The 23,789-nt window shown below is 39.0% G+C and overlaps 1 protein-coding gene across 2 annotated transcripts in view; it reads right to left on the bottom strand.

The window, feature by feature from the left end:
* The window catches only part of LOC140731757 (double C2-like domain-containing protein beta), a 282,625-nt gene that overhangs the window by 118,735 nt on the left and 140,101 nt on the right, over window positions 1-23,789 (bottom strand). For both annotated transcript variants that reach the window (XM_073053525.1, XM_073053526.1), the window contains one exon: window positions 19,926-20,035. In XM_073053525.1, the coding sequence (XP_072909626.1) occupies window positions 19,926-20,035 (110 nt within the window). The remainder of the gene's footprint in view (window positions 1-19,925; window positions 20,036-23,789) is intronic.

The following is a 23,789-nucleotide window of genomic DNA, read 5'->3' as shown; positions in this document are numbered from 1 at the left end:
GGACTGTGGGAGGAAACCAGAGCACCCAGAGGAAACCCACGCAGTCCATGGAGAGAAGGTGCAAACCTCCAGGCAATGGTGGGAATTGAACCAGGGTTGCCTGAACTGTAAAGCGTTGTGCTAACCACTATGCTACCATGCTGCCCCTTGCTTCTCTCTAACTTGCCATTTCACTTTCACTAACATCAGTGTGGCACTCAGCTGAATACTAGGCTGAAAATAGACTCTCACCCGCTGTAGACTTTCTTGTAAATGCTGGCCATTGCTTCCCTAAACTTCAGCCCTATTCTCTAATGCCAGTCCTGATTCTCTGAGAGCTATGTTGTCATAAATATTGGTGGCTCCTTCTTCATATGCAGTGGCAGTGACTGATGCTGCTGTCCAGTCAAATACTTAATTAATGTCAATCATGTTTAAAGGTCAACTAGCTGGACTCAAATGGAAGGAAAGCTGGTGTATAGATGCAAGTTGCTGCTCATGTTTGTTACACTGTCCAGGCAAAATCAAACATCTTAAGGTGGTGCCTGGGACACAGACATCTTGGATTGATTCCACGGCCTACTTAAGGAGGAGGGTGAGCAGCCAGAAGTCGAGGTACACATTTGTACTAACGACAGAGGTAAGAAAAGGGATGAGGTCCTGAAGAAAGAATTTAGGCATCTCAAGGATAGTAATCACAAGACTGCTGCCTGTGCCACACACCAGTGATGGCAAGGACAGGACAACATAGCAGAAGAATGTGTGGTTGAGGAACTGGTGCAGGAGGTATGGTTTCAGGTTTGTGGGTTATTGGGGTTCTCTTCTGGGGAATGTATGACCTGAACAAAAGGGATGGATTACACCTGAGCTCCAGGGGGACCTCGCAGACAGGTTTGCTCGAACTGTTGGCGAGAGTTTGATCTAGGTTGGCAGGGAAATGGGAGCCAGAGTGATAGATCAGGAGATTGGGGTATCTGGTGTAAAGATAAATGCAAAGTGTAGAGAAATTGTGAGGAAAGACGGCCAGAGGAAAGGACATAACTGCAGTCAGTTGGGGTGCTTGAAACGTGTCTACTTTAAAGCGAGAAGAATCAGGAACAAGGATGATGAACTTAAAAGTACATGGAACTATGACATTGTGGCCATTACAAAGACTTGGCTACAACAGGGACAGCAATGGCTTCTGGATATTCCAGGGCTTAGGGACAGGGAGGGTGGTAAAAGAGATGGAGGAGTGTCACTGCTAATCAGGGATAGAAAGGAGGACATCATGGAGGATCATCATCTGAGCCACTGTGGGTGGAAGTCAGAAAAAGGGGGTAATCAGTATTGGGAGCATTGCATACACACTCCAATAGCAAAGGGAAAGTGAGATACAGATCAGGAGAAAGATCTTGCAAACGTGCCAAAAAAATGTCAGGGGTGAATTCAATTTCCCCAATATTGATTGACACCTCCTAAGTGCAAAGGTTTGAGATGAGACGGAGTTTGTTAGGTATGTCCAGGAAGTATTCCTGACTCCATATATGGTCAAGCCAACTAGAGGAGAGGCCATACTGGATCTTGTACAGATCTCTCTGTGGGTGAGTATTTCAGAGACAATAACCATGCCTCCCTGACTTTTGGCATAGTCTTGAACAGAAACAGATGGTATGGAAAAGTATTTAACTGGGGGAGGACGAATAGTGTTACGCAGGGATCTGTTCTGGGACCCTTGATCTTTTTAATTTTTATGAATGACTTGGATGAAGTGGAAAGGTGGGTGAGACACAAGAATTGGTGGTGTTGTGGATAGCGTGAAAGGTTGTCACAGAATACAACGGGACGTTGACAGGATGCAGACCTGGGCTGAGAAGTGGTAGATGAGCTTCGATCTGAAAAGAGTGAAGTGATACACTTCATAAGGTCAAACTTGAAGAGGGAGGAGAAGGTTAATGGCAGGGTAGTTAGTGTGTTGTGGGACAGTGGAATCTTGGGGTTCACATCCATAGATCCCTCAAAGTTGCCATGCAAGTTGATAGGATGGTTAAAAAAGTGTATGCTGTGTTGACTTTCATTTAGTTGAGGGATTGAGTTTAAGAGCCGTGAAGTAACTTTGCAGCTCTATAAAGCTCTGGCTGGACCTCACTTGGAGTATTGTGTTCGGTGCTAGTTGCCTCTTTATAGGAAGAATATAGAAGCTGTAGAGAGGATGTAACATAGATATACCAGGATGCTGCCTGGATTAGAAAGTGTGACCCATGAGGAAAGGATGAGCGAGCTCGAGCTTTCTCTTTGCAGTGAAGGAGGATGAGAGGTGACTTGATAGAAGTGTCGAAGATGATAGAGGTAATGACTGATTAGCCAACCAGTACCTTTTTTCTCCATTGCAGCAACTTTAAGAGGACAATTTTAAGATGATTGGAGGAAAATAAAGGAGGAATGTCAGAGGTTGGCTGTTTACATAGAGAATGGTAAATGTGTGGAACAGAGGTGGAAGTGAATACATTAGAGAGATTCAAGAGATTCTTAGATCAGCACATGGGTGAATAAAATGGAAGATTATGAGGGACAGACAATTTAGGTTGCTGTTGGAGTAGATTTAAAGGTTGGCACAACTTTGTGGGCTGAAGGGCTTGAACTGTTGTATACTCCAACTTAAAATGAATAAGTAGACATAAGCCATATGGCTCTTCAAACCTACCCTTTCATTCAGATAAAACATGGATAATCCTGTTTTATCTATATTCCCAGCTGATCCCAAATCCTCATTCCACGGGTATCCAAAAGTGAATCAATAACAGCCTTGAACATGCTCACTCTGCACCTCAGGTTGAGAATTTCAAAAGATTTTCAACCCATAGTGTGGAGAATTTTCTCTTTGTAATTCTAAATAGCTGGCCTGTTTATCTTGAGGCACACTTCCCAAGTTAGAGGGAGCAGCCCCTTTGTTTTTATTCTGCGAAAATGCTTGTTTGTCTACTTATTGCTTCTGAACAGTGTCTCTGGAGAACATTTGTTTTTAGCACTATCAAGTCTAGGTTAACCACTATTTCATGACTAAAAAGCTGATTCCACAGCACAATTCTCAGTGATTTTATGTGATCATGACCGATCTCTGCAGGTCTTAGCTCCTCTCGTGTTAGTTCTTCATTTATTAATATTTTAGGTATGTATCTACCCCCACCTAAAGTAATCTATTGATCTGGCCTTCACCACTCTCTGGAGCAGGGAATCCCAGAGCTTCGCTATCCGCAAAGAAATTAGCATGCATTTCAGTTTTAAAAGACCCATCTCTTTTTTTGCTGCTGCTCCTTTACTCAATACTATCATAGTTGTTGCATCTTCAGTTTCCTACACATTATCCACATTCCTTAAATCCACTAGTATGCAAAAATTTATCACGCTCAGCATGAAATCAACTCAACAAGTCCTTTTGGGTAGACAATTGCAAAACTTCATAACTCTGAGTGAACAGGATGGCTTACTTCTGCTCCTTTGCCCTGTGATCTTGTGAACAGTAACTTCACTCCACTGAATTCTTTGTGCACAGCTTGTGTTGGACATGGACTGCCCTCTATAATGGGCAATTATTTCTTATTGGTTTCTCTAAAGATCTGAAGGAAACTGATACAACTATTTAATAGACAGCATCAATCCAATGCTTGTAATGTGGATGATCATTTATATCCCCAACTAAGCATGAAGTTTCTCTATTGAGCAGTACTTGGGAGACAAATCTGCTGTGGAGAGCTTCGTCATCATAATTTCCTACCCTACCAAAGTATCATTAAATGTCTACTTTGCTGATAAGCTTGGAAACAAATGGTTAAAGACTTGACAGTTCAATCACATTACCATGCAGCTTTTTATTTGTCCAAGCCTCTGCAGACTGTATTGATTTAATGCTTGAAGCAAAAACTGATCATCTTGCACAAGACCAATTTACATAGCTTTTTTTAAATACAGAAGAGAGTGCACTGTCAAAATGAGAATACTTTTAAGAAGTAGCCTACACGGAAAGTGTAAACAAACAGATGGTGAAATTATTATATCCATCAATTTTGCTTTCATTTACTAAATTTAGTCAATGTAAATGGTATCCATCTGATGACTAGATTTACAATGCCTTTGATTGTGAAGCAAGTGCTCAGCGCAATAAAAACTTGGAAGCCCTTATAGATTAATCCATGCTTTATTAGCTCTAATTACTGAAAAAATCTAAATGAATGAGTGTTAAAGATTTTAGAAATACTCATCTGATTATGCAATTGGAGACTTCTATCCAGAAGTCGAGATCACAAAGAATGAGAGTTGAAACATCACCCACATTGATTTTGCATTCATTACATGAAATAATTAGGAAATAAGGGCTGCAGAATATGATGACTGAGTTGTCAAGATAAAAATTAGCCCCTGCAGGCAGGAAGTTCCTGCATTGAAAGCTAGCTAGTCTTAGCAGTCGAGTTTTAGAGTTTCAACCTAAAATACTGACTTGTCCATTTCCCTCCATAGATGCTGGCTGTCCGTTAAGTTCCTCCAGCTTCTCTCGAGTTGCTCCAGATTCCAGGATCTGCAGTCTCTTGTGTCTCTGATCTTATTAACTGTGTTTTCTATGGGAATTGCCTGTACGTCGAGGTTGTATGAACAAGCTCAGCCTGAGAGAAGCAGGAACTTAATTTGCCAAGCCCTTGGGATTTGAAGATTAAAGTTTGCAGTCAGCAAACTGCCATTTCTTGTAATTGAGGAACAGCAGCCCAGAACATATGTAATCACACCCAAAAATGAGCATATGGCTTAAAGTACTTGATCAATATGTATTAGGTTCAATGTGGCTAACTATCCTCATTCCTGGTAGGAAGGTAGAAGTGTGACACAAACTTGGGCTCTTCTGTTGCTGCACCATTGCTCGACATTGAAAATGGAAATCAATAACCTTAAGCAATTCTCCCACTAGACAACATAATTTCTAAATCTCATCATCTTATCAAGCTGCCACATTGAACCAAAAGGGATCCTATATTTTGTATGACAAACTTTACAGTAATTGCTTGATTTTTTTTTTAAAAAGTTGGATCTGTCAACTAGAAAATCTTTCATAATGCTGGCTGCTAATTAGAATTACAGAAAGTGGAGAGGGTATACTTGCTTTTCATCCATCTGCCCAATGGATAGAAAGGTTCCTCATTCTGATGACAGTAAGGATGTCATGCCAGAAGAGTTAGGAGGATTGTCAGACGGGTGCATCACGAATGTAGGCATCACAGCACAATGAGCTCAATACATGTCATTAATTTAGCAATTCCATTTTGAAAAGCTTTATACTACAGGGATGCTTCACTAAGATTACAACTAAAATGCTTTACTACTAATGAGACCAAAATAAAGAAAGCTTTGCATTGCAGCTGGTTATCATGTATCTAAACTAAGAGTACTCATCACCACGGGATTCCTCAGGAACACTCTTTCTCAGCAGGAGCATACATCATTTTGATAGGTACAAGGATATTAATTAAAAAGTAATTAACTTATATTCCCTTAACACCAGAAGCTTATTTGGGACAGAATTTGTAAGGTGCATCTGAGGAGGATTTCATGGCATGTAGATAATTCAGCCAGAGAAGGTGCTGCACAAGGCCTTGTATCGGGCTATCAGCCTGGCCAGGTGATTGGAGATCAGACGGACAGCATTTTGAGAACAGTGATCATAACTCCAGGATTTCAGATTATTGTGGATATGAATAAGATTGGACTTTGGGGAAAATCCTAAATTGGTGAAAGAATAATTACATCAATATTAGGCAGGAACTGGAGAAAAGAGTTTGGGAAAAAGCTGTTAATTGGGTAAGTCCACAAACAACATAAGGCCACCCTAAGGCCAACTGCTGAGAACTTAGGACAAACATGTTCCTGTAAGAAAAAGTTGAGGATGGCAGGGTTCAGGAACCTTAAATGACAAAATATATTCAAAAATGAAACGGGAACATATACAAGGCTTAAATCTGACTGAACTTTATAGTCCTCAAAAGCCCTAAGTAAATTTTATCAGAGTACATGTATTTCACCACATATAATCCTGAAATTCTCTTTCTGTGGGCATACTCAACAAATCTATAGAATAGTAACTTAGCACGATCAATGAAGGATGAAATAAGGCAAAGCCAAATTGTGCAAATGCAAATATAAATAGATAGCAATAATGAGGGCATGAAATAAAAAGATAAAGAGTTCTTAAAGCTATATCATTTGTTGTGGGAACATCTCATTAGATGAGTATAGTTATTCTCTTTTGCTCAAGAGCCTGAAGGTTGAGGGTTAGTAACTATGTAAAAGGTAATTTATGAGGCAAGTTTTTAAAACCCAGATCAGTTGGTGGCTGGAGGTGGTTATCACATCTTCTAAGTCACATTTAGATAAGCATGTGAATAGGTATGGAGTGATATTGATTAAGTGCAGGCAGATATGCAATGTTAGCTGACATGATGTCTGGCACAGATATCGTAGGCCAAAGTGCTCGTCTCTGTGCTGTAATTTTCTATGTCCATTGATCTAATATCTTCAGAAAACTTAAGGTGGACAACACTTTGAGTCATTTTACATTATTAAATTATGTAAAGAAAATAGGCACAGTAGTGCAATCACTATGATCTGTGTCTCGTTTCCCTACACATTGCTGTTTTCCATCATGTTAATGATGCAGGGGCTCAACACAAAACATCTACGATTCCTATCCTCTAACAGATGCTCCTCAACCCACTGAGGTCCTCCTGGAGAGTGTTTTTTTCCTCAATGTTAATAATAATCACAATTTGGGAAGAAGAGAAACAAATCTCCTGGAAATGAGTCAAAGCTTCTGCGTAAAGCAGTTTTAGATATGACCACAGATCAGAAAGGCAGAGGAAATAACACTAAACCCAATTTATAGTACTAACAAAATTCCAGGATTGCTTATTGGCATTGGAAACAATGTCTTTGGAATTTGCTCAAGCTAAAAAATATTGAAATTTTACAAATAGAAGACTTAATTATTTTTTCTCTTCTACAAATTGTCATCTTAACCTCTTCTCCCCATCTCATTCATTGTCATCTCCACCAGCAAATGTGAGGAATTTATAGACTTTGGCAGTAAGATTAGAAACAGCCTGCACTTCTTTCCTCCCTTTTCCACTGGACTCGGCTTCTCAGAAACCCCAGTCATCGATTTGATCTCATATCAACTTCCAATTGCTCACCCATCCCCTCTCGTGTCCTTTCTAAACTCATTATCCATGAGAACAACCCATCCCCAGTAAACTTCTTCTGGCCCCCATGTTAACTGATGTCATAGAATCACATCATGGAAATAGGTTTTTTCCCCAACTTATCCATGCCAACCTAAATGCTCATCCAAGCTAGACCCATATGCCAGCATTTGAGCCATAACCTTATAAACCTGTCCAATCCACGTGTCCGTCCAAACGTCATTTAAAAGTTGTTATTCTACTTGCCTTAAACACTTTATCCGGCATCTTATTCCACATACATAGTGTGTAAAAAAAAAAGTTAGCCCTCAAGTTCCTATTAAATCTTTCCTTTTTCACCATAAACCTGAGCTCTTTAGTTCTTTATTCTCCAAACCTGGGAAAAAGACTGAATGCATTCACCACAGCTATGCCCATCATATATAGTTAACCCTTCTTCTCCTTAATATTGTCCTTGTGCCATTTTGAATCTGTCTTCATGTTCCTCTCCATCATTGCAAACCAGTGCCCATTTTGAAATTTCCACATTATATTTGATCCTGGGATGCAGTTTAATCTCTTAAATGCATGCCTGTTTTTTCCTTACAAGTTTGAATTCCTGAAATCATGTTTCTGCCCCTGCCAAAAAGCCACAATAGGTCTCATCAAAGCCTCTGTGCAATGGGAACAAAGCTGCTCCATCCCTCCTTAAGTATTTAGAAAACATTTTCACAAGAAACAGGACCAGGATAGACCAAATACAGAAAGATAATCTCATGTTTGATCCGATTTAGCTCAAGTCCATTTTTCTGTCTATTTCCCACAGACCTTATATCATCTATCATCCACAGTCTACTTTAATGCTGAATATATTCAATGAACCAATCTTCATAACTCTGTGATACAGAATTCCAAACATTCACAATTACCCAAGAGAAGAAATTTCTCTATCTCTGTCTTCAACAAGTGACCCATTATTCTGAAATTATGCTGCTTGTTCTAGATTGTCCATGTTCGGAAACATTCAATATCAGTCTGATCAAAACCCTTAAAGTCTTTTGTATGTTCCTATAATCTTAACTCTCATTCTTCTAAATTCCACAAAGCATTTTCCTTACAAGGCAGCCGCCTCATGTCTGAAATGAACCATATGGAACTATCTTCAGTGTTAGTGCCTCTGTTCTCTAAGCTGTATGGAGTTCTCCAGTCCACAGCCACTTGATTTCTTTCCCATCAATCAAGTTGCCTCCACTTGCAGTAATTTTCTACAGTGGATCTGCTTTTGAATCCTGTACCATTACCCTTGCTGTACTCCAAAGATTTATCTTTGAACACTTACTTCTCATGTATGAGACATCATCCAAAGATAAAATGTCAGTCTGTGCATGCTCTGTGATGATACCCACCTTTATCTCACTTCCACGTCTCTCAACCCACCTGCTAGCTCTAATTTACAAGACAAAGCATCTAGTTCTGGATGCCTTCATTCCCAAGGCAACAAAACCATCTCTTTCTGTGGTACATGTCACAGGTCAGAAGAGCATTACAAAATGGTGTCAATGCATTGAGACTTGCTTCCAGGAGCGTAGAATTCAAAAGTCGTGAAATTACATAAAATGAATCAGGCCACTCACAGACATTTCCTGACTCGGTTGTATAAAAAGGACACAGAAACAATGTTAAAAGTGAAAGATCTTTTTCAAAGGTGATACAAAAAATGAAAGGCAAGAGTGACTGGGAACAGGCTCTTCCTTTGAAAAAAGCTTAAACATGAACCTTTAAAAATTATTTTTGGTTCTGCCAGGATATTACTGTTAGTTCAATCACTTGGAAGGAAAATTTATGGCTGTAAGAAATGAAAGTATATATTTTAATATTTTTTGTATTTGCAGAACTTTCATTGAAAGTGATCTTTACAAAAAGATGATATTAATTGTTCTTTTTTAAGATCCTTAATAGTCTAATATTTTCAAATATCAAAATTACTCAGAAACCTTGACAGCTATGTGGCAGAAAACAAAACCAGAGCTGTGATTTTGTTGCAAATCAAAGTTTTTGCAGAGGAAGTTTGTGAGAGTGAATTGTCCTGAGAGCCCAACTGTCTGTAGGGCCCTGGTCTTCTGTGCAACCCAGTTCTTAGCTCCAGGGGACCAATGGTCAGGAGGAAGACCTCTCTGTATACATGACACCAATGTGTTAGGCAATGGGTATCAGAGGTGGGTTACTCTCACCAACATATGGCCCAAAGGAAGGGCCGTAAATATGATTTTAATGATCAGTCTTTGAAAGAGTCAATGAGTTTAATATTCTGCTCGAGTATTTTTTTCTTGGTATCACAATTTCCATAAAGATTTTGAACAGCTTGACGGCTGCACATAACCCAGGTTGTTACTTGGATTGACAACTCAAAGCTGCTAAAATTATATTTTGTATTTAACCATGGATGAAAAGGTAAAAACCAATATGCTTTGACCTACATTAATTGCAGAAATTATAAACTCGGCTCCTCTAATTATCCCCATGTAATCATGTCAATTGTATCACTACCCTTCAGATTAAAGACCCATTCTCTAAAGAGAATCTTTTGATGCATGACCATGAAATAGGGATGCTCGTTCATCATTGTTTGCAGTCGCCACCCCTCTACAAACTGGCAAATAGTGCATTGCAAATCAAATGTCTTCATCTTTGTTATCCACAACCCTTACATCAATACAAGATTGCAGGAAGGACTGTCTGAATTCTGACACGTCGTGTTTGAGCCATTGAATTACAGGGGGAGGAAAATCACTTGGGAGTGGAGAAAAGATTAAAGGCAATTCAAATTTTCCTATTGTGTGAGTGATCCCAAAATCGGTTCGCTGTCTGCAGTGTGACACAATGGGGTCATTAATATGATCTGGGCAGCCACTGAATAGCAGGATTAATGAAGCCATTTGCTCCTGAAGGGGCTAATTTCAACACATCTGGCAAGGTCATTGTTACCACAATGAAACATCTTTGTCATGATTTGAAAAATAGTTGAAAAGGCCACTGTGTCAATACCCACAATGAAAGACTGACTGCTGGTGAAGAGAAAGTATCTGGATTTATATATTTTTCCAATTGTTGTGGATCCTCATTAAACTCCAGAACTGTAGAAGTTTACAGAATGCTACAAATTATTTACTTGTATTCAGCAAAGTATTAGAAGTCTGACTGGAAACGGAGCATTTTCCATTTATCATATTCAGATAAATTTTAACTTCATAGTTGAAATTTCAGTTATTAAACAATCAAAGCAAAACATGTACTGTTAACTGACCCACCTGCTTCATTTTCCCATCACATCAGTCCTTGTAGTTTCAGCCACACTTGAGGACCCCTGACCTATGAAGTCTCCCCATCTGATGGCCAGCTTTGGTTGGTCCCCAAGGACAGCAGTCTCTGTCTGGCTGATTTTGGCAAGGAACTGAAGTCTAAGACTGCAAGATTAACCTTTCCATTAAATTTGGCTGGATTTTTCCAGAAAACACATACATTCCATCAAATACACACTCAGATGAAGGGTCTTGGCGTGAAATGTTTGACTGCTAATTGCTCTCCATAAATGCTGCAGAGTTTCTCCAGCACCTTGTGTGGGTTGCTCAATATTTCCAGCATTGATCGAATCTCTTACGTTTATGATTTGCCTGCCCTTACTGACATCTCCATTAATACTGAGGCCCCAATCTCTGCATCAGGCTTTATTGTATAAAGAAACATACATGTTAGATTCAAAGCAACCCTTCCAAAAATGCACGCATGATTCCCCTCCACCCCCATTTCTGCCAAGGCCAAGGAATGACATGATCCCTGACTAAGGATGCTCACTGTTTAATCAATTGACATTGCCCTCCCTCATTTTCGTATTTACTTCCCATCCGACTATAACCAGAGCTCTTGTTTCCAACTGTTCTCCTCCCTGCCACTCCAATACTAGGATTTATCTTCATTCTTTATTTTTCACTTCTGCTTTAGGTTCCATACATAGAGCATCCAGTTCTGTCCTCCATGTCGCTGCCTCTCCAGTGCCATTGATCTGAAGTTGTTTGTCTGGTGCTCAACTCCACACGAGTCCAAGTTTCTCCAGTTAACTGAAGCTGTAGTCTTCAGCCCAGTCCACAAGGTCTAAACTATGAACACCTATGACCAAGACTCTCATTCATCCCTAGACTTGACCACCAAATGCTCTGCATTTGTTGCTCCGAATTCCAGCATCTGCGGTCTCTTATGTCTCCAAATCCAATGCTCTTAGGACAATATCCCTAAATCCACTAACCATCAACTTCAAACTGTCCTGTTTGCATTAGGAATCAGATTAAGCCTTTAGTATCCTTTTGCCCATCAACGTGCACTTGGGTCCTAGCACCTCACACTTCAATGTCAATTCTTCATATTCAAATCCCTTTCAAAGCTCCCTGTCCAACATCACCTTCTCCAGCCCTGATTCAGGGTTCCTCCAGTTTTAACACCAGTCCCCACATCTGTAAGTGTGTCTTCAGAGATTCAGGCCTTCATTTCTGAAATTTATCTTTCCACACCCTTTTCACCTTCAAGGTCTTGAATAAAATCCACATCTTTGACCAAGTTCTCCTAATCTTTCGTTAGGTACATATTTTTTGCTCTTCTTGCACTTTAGAGTAATTAATGAGTTTTACTTTTCTGAAAAGAGTGCAATAAAACTTTAGCTGATGCAGAAACAATCATAAGCATCAGAGATTAATTTCCTGTAATACAAACAATGGCAAAGTTTTCCAGTCATTTGTCAGCTGTATTTCTCATATTGATTTTCCTTTCCTTGACATTAAATTTCTTTGACATTGAAGTAGAAAAACGTTTAATGGAGGACTTTTACACTATTGTTTAGGCTGCAAGAATACTGTGAAGCTTTAAGAATGACAAAATGTTGTTGTTGTCCTGGACACATTATAAATGAGAAAATTGGCTATGTATTGAAAGGGCCATGCATTCCGATACATATTGGCCTGAAATGCACAAAACTAAAACAAAATCTGAAATTACTAAAAGAATCCAAATATATCATAAAACTTTGGATTAAGAGACTGTTCCTATTAATCTGAGCTGTAGGCAAAAATTTAGTTGCTAGATCATAGGGCAAACATACCAACATCTCTTCCATGTTATTGCTGTACAAACTAAGTTGCAGCAATTGATAACTTCTAGCAGTGCTGGTGCTCACAAGCTTCAAGTCACACCGTAATCGTATCTGCTACTGTTGATAAGCATTGATGTAATTCTCCTTTCCCTACAGTTTCTTCTCAGCTGAGACCTCTTTGGCTTGCAAGATCACCTCCACCTGTGACTCCTGACCTAACTGATCCTTTCCCAGTTCTTGTTCACTCTCGACTCCAAACAAGCTAGTTACTATTCGCAAAAAGAATAAAAACAAACAGCAAGCGGAAGAACACAAAAGATGAACATTAGTTTTCGAATCACACCAAAAATGTCAAACAACATTGATCACTTTGCTGCTTGGTATCATTTGCATTGATTCAAAGCATCATCCAAACCAATGGAATATTTTCCTACTAGTATTTAGGCCCTTCCAGCTCTTTGAGCTGTGCCGCCCAGTAATTCTTCAATTTAACCCTAGCCTAATCACAGGCAATTTACAATGACCCATTAACTCACCAACCAGTACTTCTTTGGACGTGGGAGGAAGCCAGAGAACCTGGGAAGAAACCCAGTCATGGGGAGAATGTACAAACACGGCAGCAGGAATTGAACTCAGGTCACTGTACTGTAAAGCATTGTGATAACTACTACGCTACTGTGCCATCAGGATAAAAGGAATGAAAAAAATTGAAGGTAAATAAGCACAAGTTTTTATTTGATATGGTAGTTCAAATGCCTTTGCTGCCTTGACAAATTTTGTTTATTCTGTAGAAAAACATACTTTCATGATACATCGAAGATGTAAAGAAATGCAACAATTTTGCCTGATGTTTAAACAGTTAGCCTTGTGTTACAGGATTTTTGATTCCTTCCAGGTATACTTAACAAGAGGAAATCTGCCTTAAATTCTGCATTACATCTTGAATCAGTATCACAGCAGATGCATATACAGTTGCGATAAATATCTGGAATACTTCACTGCTGTTTTTAAATTCTGCTCCTCCTTTAACGGTGCAATCTTATTTGGGATGGTCAGTACCGTGTCCTAGGAAATGGTAAGGTAACCAGGTCTGCTGTATATAAAATATTTCAGTAATATTTGAGTAATATTCTAAATATACTGTTGATTAATCATTCTTAGTTTACATAATTCATTACAGATTATATATAGAAGTAAGTGAATGGCATATGTTATTATACCACTACGTAGTATTTAAAAATACCACAGCATATGGACCTCCACAGCATAGTAAATTTTAAACTGTCCTATTTGGGTTTAAAGATTTAATCACTGTGGAGGATTTCTTACTCTGGTGGGATAACTTCTTTACTCACGGTGAATAAGACGCATTTTATATTGAGTTGGAGTTTATAGGTAAGCAGGAAGGAGTGGTGTGTATTTAATATTTCAGTAATACTTGAGTAACATTGTAAATTCTGTGTATTGTTTAAGCATCCCTTATTGCTTACATAATTCATTACATGTTATATGTAAAAGCACGTGAATGGCATATGTCATTATGCCACCACATCATAGGTGCATGCCTCACTAAAGTAAAAACAAAGCAGACATGTTTATCTCGGTCTTCTAGGGTTATTGTTTGGTTAGTTTTTGAAGCTACAAAACATAACAAGGTCCCCTACAAAGGTTCGCAAATAGATTTGAGGTAAATTAATATCTGGGACTGCAGCAAGTAGCAGGACATTTAGGAGCATTAAGGTACAATGGGAACTTGGGGTGCAACTACCTGAAAGTAGCAGCACAGAGAACAGCATGGGGAAGAAGGCACTTGCCTGCTTGCCTCCATCAGTCAGGACATTGAATATAAAAGTTGGTACATCATATTATTACTGTATAAAACTTTGGTTAGGCCACATTTGGAGTATGTGCAGAGTTTTGGAATGCACTGCCAGAAGCAGAAACAGAAGCTGGAACAGTGGCTGGAACCTCATCTCCTAAAACCCCACAGCCAGTCCACCATCTACAGGGCTCAAGTTAGGAGTGTGATGGAACACTCTCCATTTGTCCTGAGGAAGGCAGCTTCAACAACACTCAAAGCTCAAGCAACTCATGCACAGCCAGTTACTCACTCCATCACCACCACAGCAGCAGTCTGTACCCTCTAGAGGGCGTACTGCGGCAACTCGCTAAGACTCCCCACGCCACTACCAACCTGAAGGTCATGGGTAGCAAATACATGGGAACACCATCTCTTGGAAATTGCCCTCCAAGTCACACACTATGTGGACACGGAACCGTATTGCCATTTCTTCATCGTTGAGGGGTCAAAATACTGGAACTCTTTTCCTAACAGCACAACGACTGTAGTGCTTCAAGAATACAGCTCACAACCTTCTCAAGGGCAAGTGGGGACAGGCAATTAAATGCTGGCTCAATCTAGAAAGCCCCCTTCCCCTGAATTAATAAAACAAAAAAATATTACATTAATGTTTAAAGAGTCATTCAGACAGACAAATGGAACTGGCAGCATAGGAGATACAGACCATGGGCAAATGGGATTAGTCACAATCAGCAAAGATGGAATGGGCTGAAGGGGCTGTTTCTGTTCTTGGTTTTAAGTGGGGTAGATGCATTGATGATAGGGGATATGGTTAAGAGGCAGATGTGCTAAAGTTATCCAAAACTGGCAGGTATCCTGCAGTTGCAGAACACATTGATTCAGTGATTATGCAGTGGAAGCATAACACTAAGGGTTCGGTGTGGATGATCATCACAGTAGTTCTGAAAGTATTTCATTAAAAGTGATGAATGTTTCATGGTTTATTTTGCAAGACAGGATGTTTCTTATGAATAGCAATGTTTCATTTTAACACAGTATGAAACAAAACAAGCTTAATGTTGTCTTATTAATTGAACCATTGTAAGCAAAGATTGACATGTAAACTTTATGGGGCAAGGTACAGTTGCTTTTGAAGATTACAAATGAGGGAACCCATTTCAGCAAACCTGGGCTCTTCTTGTATCTCAAGAAAAAGTAAATTTTACCATTCACTCATACATCAGTGCAATCACCTCATTGCCAAGTGGTTAAGGCGTTCGTCTAGTTAGCTGAAGGTCACTAGTTTGAGCCTTGGCTGAGGCTTGCATGTGTGTCCTTGAGCAAGGCACTTAACCACACATTGGTCTGCGACGACACCAGTGCCAAGCTGTATGGGTCCTAATGCCCTTCCTTTGGACAACATTGGTGGTGTGGAGAGGGGAGACTTGCAGCTTGGGCAACTGCTAGTCTTCCATAAAAAATCCTCGCCCAGGCTTGCGCCCTGGAAACTTTCCAAGGTGCAAATCTATGGTCTATTGAGACTAACGGAGGCCTACATACAGTGCAATCTTGTTTATTGCTAAATAAATTCAAGAGCAAATGCAATTAAATCAATTCTCCTAATGTCAAAATTTGTCCAAAAGTCAGTCCAGCTAGAACTTGGCAAATGAAATATAGCCCACTACATGAAAATTATTCTTAACACCCTGTCTCATTAAAGATTACATAATTTTCCTCCCTTTCCTCCCATCTCCCTCATGTACTTGAGATAATCTTACAACCACATTGGACTATTGAGTGTAATTGCCATTTTCAAGCATAAATGATGTGGGATGAGGATTCTCGCATAGTCAACAGTTATCATGCTGTGCTAGTTCCCTGTCCACTCCTTGTACTCTATCAGGTCTTTATTTAATTAGCTTGTATTAAATAAATATAGACCTTGACTTGACAATAGTTTCTGACAGAAAATTCTACCTTCAAGCCAACATGTCAAGTAGGTTGGCATTTCAGCTCCATCTAAAATGGCACCCTTGCCTAATCATTTAACTCATTGGGCATATCCTTTCATTTTGTTCCGTTCAAATCCATGTGCAGTTTGCATCAATTGCTTCCTATGGCATTCTAGTCTCTCAAAGGCTTTTGTTCCTATTGTTTTTTTAAAAATGTTTGTTACCATCTTAAATTAAAACTTTCCATCTTATTACTCATTGGAAACAATTACCATCCTAACACAACTACCACTGCTTTCATAGTTCTGCATCCATTCAATGTTCTCTGCAGCTCAGTGTCTCTCTTTGGGCAATAATCTAGAATGGCAATTTACCGGCTTATTTTTAATCACCAGAGAGCATAGCTGTTCTCCTACTCCACATGCCATGTGAATTCTCAAGTCTAAAGTAACTAAAGTATCTTCAGATGAAATAGCTGCAGACATTAAAGAACTATTTCACACTAATTAAATGCCTGAACAAACATGTGAATAATGAATTTCCACTCCTTGGCTTTGAAAAATATGATGCAGTTTAATAAACATTATAAATATGAGCTTATTTTCACTACATACAGATCTACATGATAACTGACATAAGCAATTTTGAAACGTACACTGCAAAATCACAGGTTAGCTTGGTTGAGAGAAACCACACTCTACAAATGCAAACAAGATAGCTTTTATGATATTTTAATGGTTCATGCATTATTGATTAACACCGATTAATAAGAAAGGACGACAGAATTCAGGCTCATATGCCAGTTCACTGAAACAAATTTATGTATTATTATTTAATTTAGTTTGTTTTCTTTTGCACATTGGGTGTTTGTCAGTCTTTTTGTGTAGTCATCCCATTGACTCCATTGTATTTCTTTGTTCTAATGTGAATGACTGAACGAAAATGAATCTCAAGGTGACATACAGTGCCTATAAAAAGTACTCACCCCTCTTGAGTTTTCATGTTTTATTGTTTTACAACACTGAATCACAGTGGATTTAACTTGGCTTTTTTTGACACTGATCAACAGAGGAAAAAAAAAACTTGTGTCAAAGTGAAAAACAGATCTCTACAAGGTGACCGAAATTAATTACAAATGGTCCTAGATGAGAGAAGGCAGGCGGACACACAGCCCCAGTGGCTCTCAATGAGAAACAAAGCTGAGTTGGATGGACTGACAAAAGCAGTGACAGCATTATCAACAAACACTCCTATTGGTGGAGATCCAGCCAATCGAGCACCTACAAGCAGTCTGAAGGAAAATGTCAAGCTCCACACAGATGGCACCTGAGGTTAGGACCAAACCTGGGACTGTGAGGCACTGGCACTACCAGCTGCACCACTGTGCCACCCTGAATGTGGAATTACCAAAGAGTGTTTCAGCAACCCTGTGGAGTTAGAGCACGACAAACCTACCACAAGCACCTGGTGAGACGCAGCTGATTAGAACTGGATCTGAAATGCCACTCCATCAGCCAAAGGATCCAGACAACATAATGACAAAGTGAAGGAATTTTAACATATAAAGTTCTGTCACATCTGGTATGTACCTCTTCAAAAAAAAAACCCTGCCACTCTCTGTAAAATGTTGCAAATAGTTTCTGGAAGCTTCTATACAGAAATCATCTACTGTATTTTTGTACAACTTTTCCTTTTGTAAATCAACTTCTTTTAAAAAGCTATTGATATATCCAAGAAATATCTTGGAGATTAACTAAGAGAAGACATGAAGACAAATTGTTAAGACCCTACATGAAACCCATGGTGTTTTTGAAGTATTCTGCAATAACTGCACAGGTACGTGCCTGGAGATCCCGTAGAGAACCATTGGTCATCTACAGTGTACGTGTCAGTGTGATCTAGAATTTTACACCTGTGCAGTGCAGGATATTAATACAGAATGCACTGAAGATCTAAGCTCAGAGATGGTTCATAGTCTGAGCTGAAGGAGTGGTACATTTTGTGCTTGATCCCTCAGTTCTATGGTGGAGAGAGATGGTGTACAAGAAATGCCCTTATTCATTAGAATAGCTTGGTGACCTTTATGAAAAAGGTAAATTAAGCTACTGTAAGTGGCTTGTATTTTTACTTGGTTTTTAGAAAAATAATTACTCATTAAGTGTGCCTTTAAATACATATACTATTTCTTTAATTTCTTTTAAAATCATCACGATCAGTAGATACTTAAAGATGTGCAGAAGACCTATTGGCAAAAGGAATTGCCAAAGGCCAAAGTTGTCGGGGATGGAGCCTCAGTTTGTGTCACCTGAAACTTGGTCACTGCTCAATTGCACTCTGCTGTGAGGTCTCCAAAGCATTAGGGAGACACACACCCACAAAAATTAAACATGAAAGGACATTGCGCAAGTGATGTGCAATGTATGAACTGGGTCAAACATGATCCAGCCCATTGCATGCTTACCATTGCTTGACATAATTGGGATCCCAAACTTTTATTCAATCTCAGGACAACCAAGGTCATAGACAAATTTAACATGACCTTAAAAAAGGAAAAAGGCAGAAATTGGAATCAAGTAAAAAAAAAAACACAAAATGTATTCTCAGCATCTCTGAAGAGATGAGTTGATTCACTTCAAGGTCTCTTTTATGCAGGTTCGGCTTTCTCCCAACAGCACATTTTAGTCATTTATTCTTTGTTCTGAATATTAGGGTGAAGATTCTACTTCTATTGTTAAGTTTTAACTTCTCCCCCCCCCCCCCACTACTACCTTGGCTAATCTGTATATACTCAACAAGTCTCTGATTCTCCACCTTTGTGAAGGATCATTTTAAAACTGATACTTGAAGTATTTGTTTCCCTTATTCTTACAGAGATATATCATATCACATTTTGTAGAATGATTCAGAAAGGTCTCCAACCTTTTCCTACGAAGCACATTTCACAATTTCATGCTGCAGGCCCTCTTAAGCAGTCTGCCTCCAACTCATACAGATAGAGACAATGACTGGCGTTAATAGTTGTCCCTGATGTTCACCACATCCGAGTAGTCAGAACATTTATTTTTATTTCTCATCCACCTTCTTCTTGACTTTCGAGCACTGAACACAGAATAGTACAGCACTTTGTCCCAGGATTATACCAAGCTAATTAAGCTAATGACAGCTAATCCCTTCTGCCTGCACATGGTCCCAATTCTCCCTATAATCATGTCCCGTCCAAGAGCATCCTAAATGCATTTATCGTACCTGCCTGCACCAACACCCCGGCATCACATTCCAGGGTCACATCACTCTCTGCACTTAAAATTTGCCCCACACATCTTTAAACCTACCCCCTTTCACCACAAATGCATGCCCTCTGGTATAAGATGTTTCAGAAGAAGATACAGGCTCTCTAGTTTATCGATGCCTCTCGTAATTTTATAAACTCCCCTCAGTTTCCGTTGCTCCAAAGAAAAATACTTTGTTCACATACTCCTTATCGCACATGATCTATATTCCACTCAACATCCTGGTAAATGTCTTTTGCACCCACCCTATAGCCTCCATGTCCTCTCTATAAAGAGATGACCAGAAGTGAACTCGTATTCAACAGTCTTTGCTTTTCCCCATTATTTTACTGGCACATGATCAATGCTTTCAAAAGTCCTAATAAATCCGCTGCTTTTCTTCTGCGTTCTCTGAATTATTTTATAAACCTTATTGAGGTGGTTAGCCAACCTGCTTATTTAGAAGTCCCTTCTGTACAGTCAGATTTTTCTCCTCCTGCTTATCCATTTCTTCCCCTAAGCTTCAACAGAACTTCAGAAAAGATTAAACTCCCTCAAGGTTTTCAAGATATTAAAATTTAATGTTACCTTAATGTCTTTCGTATCATGTCCTCATCAGTGATTCCATAGTAAGTGAGAGTCTCATTCCAGACTGGATTCAGAGTATTTCGTAGAGTCTTTGTCCTTAGTTTGTTCGCCTGGAAACAGAGTGCAAGTCGCACATTGTTAGAGAATGGCTTAATGCATCTCAAAACTTGATATCTATACAAATATTTATAGAATAATTTACCATTTTAACTTAAACTTTACATTAACCATTCCTTTGTTTCTAATTTATAACAACATGGCAGCACCTTTAGGAATATAGATTAGTTTGATGGTTCAGTAAATATGCTGCTGTACTTTTTTTTTTTAAAAATAGTTCTCTCTCCCTTGACTTTCCTGTACTCAAACTCTCACTAACCATGTCCCTTATTATCTGAACTTGTTCACAGCCACCCCTTAAGGGCTTCTTTCTACCCTTGATTTCTGCAAATGCATAGGTCATTTACAGTATACCTTATCAAAGATCAAAGTAAATTTTGTTATCAAGGTACATGTCTGTCTCGATATACAACCTGAGATTCATTTTCTTGTGAGTTCAGCAAATTATATAGAATAGCAACTATAACAGGATCAATGAAAGATCAACCAGAGTGCAGAAGATGACAAACTGTGCAAATGCAAATATAAATAGCAATAATGAGAACATGAGATAAAGTATCTTTAAAGTGAAATTATTGGTTCTGTGAACATATCAATGGATGAGCAATTGAGTGTAGTTCTCCTTTTATTCAAGGGGCTGATGGTTGAGGAGTAGTAACTGTTCTTGAACCTGGTAGTGTAAGTCCTGAGGCTCTTGTACCTTCTACCTGATGGCAGCAGCAGAAGAGAGCATGACCTGGGTGGTGGGGATCTCGGATTATGGATGCTGCTTTCCTACAACAGCATTTCAAGTAGATGTGCTCAATATTTGGGAGGGCTTTACCCATGATGTACTGGGCCAAATCCACTATCTATTGTAAGATTTCCCATTCAAAGGCATTGGTCTCCATACCAGGCCATGATGCGGCCAATGTACTCTCCACGACACATCTATAAAAAGTTTTAGGTGTCATTAACGCTTTCAATCTTTTCCAGCCTGAAAAAAAATATTTTTTGCAATGTTCTTTTCATCAGCTAAATCACTTCTCCACCTCAAGATTTGAGGACCTTATGCATAACAACCCTTCAACTTTAATTCAACTCAATGGTCCCTCTGGTACAACTCTTATCATTGCGTTTTTTGTGTACTGGAGAGTGGACCAGCATCTGGTTCAAGTGCCAATATCCTGGTGAAGGCAGGTAAAATGTCTGGGAAGAGGATAGTCTGGGTAAGTGATGGAAACTGACACTGAAGGTTCATAGGAAGTAACCTGCATTTACTGCATTGTTTTTTGAGCTGAGGCCCTTGATCAGCACAGTGAAGGGTCTTGTCCAAGATGTCAACTATTTAATCCCTCCATAGATACTGCCCGACTTGCTGAGTTCCTCCTGTACTTTGTTTCTCATGAAAGGCACCTCCTTCACAAGTTTTTGATTCTAAAACCTCATTCAGTCTGGACTGGTGGACACTATAACTGCGGTAAGATTACACAAGCGTGCTTAGGTAATCACTTAGGCCAAGTGATTCTGTTCTGAACTCCCTACCTAGTAACGTTGCCACGTCTGTTCCTATCCTCCTTTCCACCATGAAAAGGGGCTATTTTATTGCTATGACCCTTCCATAGCAAAAACTATTCCTTTTGCAGCAATATGAAATCTAAGATGTAGAAAGGGCATCTCAGAAAACTTTCTCCAAGTCTTCATGAAAGTAACAAAGATGGACATTTTTGCAGATGAAAGCTTCTTTAAGTATGACGGGTAATGACTGTTTTCCAGCCTAAAATATCCAAAGGCATAATGTGCACCAAACCAAAAGTAAATAAAATTACATTGGGTTTTTAGTAATTTAAGCTTCTTCCTGATTTGCTTGAGAACTCTGACCACTTATTCTCATTGGAAGGATAATGGCAAACTAAATTTCTATTATTTATACTATCCAATCTTGATGAATAAACTGGGTTGAACATCGATTCAGGATACTTGCAATCTATGACGAAAAGTAAGACTACATTTTTCACTCTCACATCAGACTTCTTTCATAAAGAAATGGATGAGCATCTTAAAAAATTAAATCTCCTGAATAAATCATGATTTAGTCAATTTTCATTCAGCCACTTAACAGAAAGGTGGTTTACACTACAACTGAAATCACAAATGTTTAGCAATAAGATGGTCTTCAGTTGGCATACTAATATTAAAGTGTGGTCACAAACACATAATTATCAACAGCTAATTTTCCATCCCTCTAATGGATTGATATTCTCAAGAATTCCTGCAAAAGTGATGACACGTACAAAAATATTCCTTTCGATACCAGTGCTCAGAAATTGAACCTACTGGCACTGTTTTTTTAAAATGCCTAAATTGCACACAATAAATGGTCTTGTGCATGTTTTGATGTGTCTCCTGTTGGTTCTGTCATTATGGGCTGAGCACTTACTCCCACAACTCACCTCAACAACAATGTCAATTTGCTGTTGTATTTCCCTGCATTTAACCATGAACAGTGCCTTGAAATGTTAACTGTGTCTCTTCCCATAGGCAATGCCTAACCTTCTATTTCTCATTTGCAGCAATTTCCACAAACCTCAAGTTGCAATCAGTTAAAACCCACCTTCTCATTTGTACACAAGTATTCTTTAAATCAACCCTTTATATAACCATGTGGAAAATGATCGAATTCCCTACATTATAGTAATAATTCATTCTATGCTTTATGGCACAGTGTTATTCAGATATATCTTGAACAGCATTCATAGTATTCACTCATGTTAATGATAAATGCATTAGAAGTCTAGGGAGATCATTGTAGATTTGGTATCTGACACAAATGATATGCGCTACATACTCTGAACCAGGTGTCCTTTCCAGTGCTAGTGAAGAAATAGATAATTTCCTGGTTAAGGTTCAGATGCTGGTTTTTCTCCAAACAAATTATTAGGAAATCAAATCATATTTACTTTCTACCCTGTATTATCTACTTTATGATAAATCGAATGACCAATTATTCAATTACCATAACTCCTTAATGCACTTGTCATTTCCTCAGTATCGTTGCCCAAATTAACATAACCACAGGACAAGTGATAGGCAAATAAATTTGAATTATTAGCGATTGTAAAAACACGTTGCTCATGGTTTGGCTTTAAACAATGTAATATCACAGGCACTTTGCTGTCTGCATAGTTTAATACAATGACTGTCACCTACCATTTGAAAGTAACTAAAGCAAGATCAACAGAAAAAGTGATTGAGAGATTTGGTTTCCTCACAAATCAGAAAATGCTGAAACCACTCAGGTCAGATGGCATCAAAGAGAAGAAAGTCAGTTAACGTTTCAGGTCTGAGCACTGGAAATGAGAGAAAATAACATTGTTTTCAGTAATAGAGAAGGTGGGGGAGGAACAGGTTTAATAAAGGTAATATTTTTGATAGGGTGGGACCATACGAATTAATGCAGCAGTTACAACGGCAACTGAAATCAGATTATGCTTCCTCGCAGATGTACTGTGTTGTTAATACAGTCGTGCAACGTGTCCAGCCAACAGAAGAAACAAATAGAAACTGAAAAACAGAGACAAACAGACAGAAGAGCTGGACATAAGCACAAGAAAGTCTGCAGGTGCTGGAAATCCAAAGCAATACACTCAAAATACTGGAGCAACTCTGGTCAGGCAGCATCTGTGGAAATGTCCTGAAAAAGGTCTCGGCCTGAAACGTCGATTGGTTATTTATTTCCATTGACATTGCCTGACCTGCTGAGATCCT

The sequence above is a fragment of the Hemitrygon akajei genome, chromosome 8 (assembly GCF_048418815.1).
Source record: "Hemitrygon akajei chromosome 8, sHemAka1.3, whole genome shotgun sequence".
In the NCBI taxonomy this organism is placed as follows: Eukaryota; Metazoa; Chordata; class Chondrichthyes; order Myliobatiformes; family Dasyatidae; genus Hemitrygon; species Hemitrygon akajei.
This window is presented reverse-complemented; position numbering and strand designations above follow the sequence as displayed.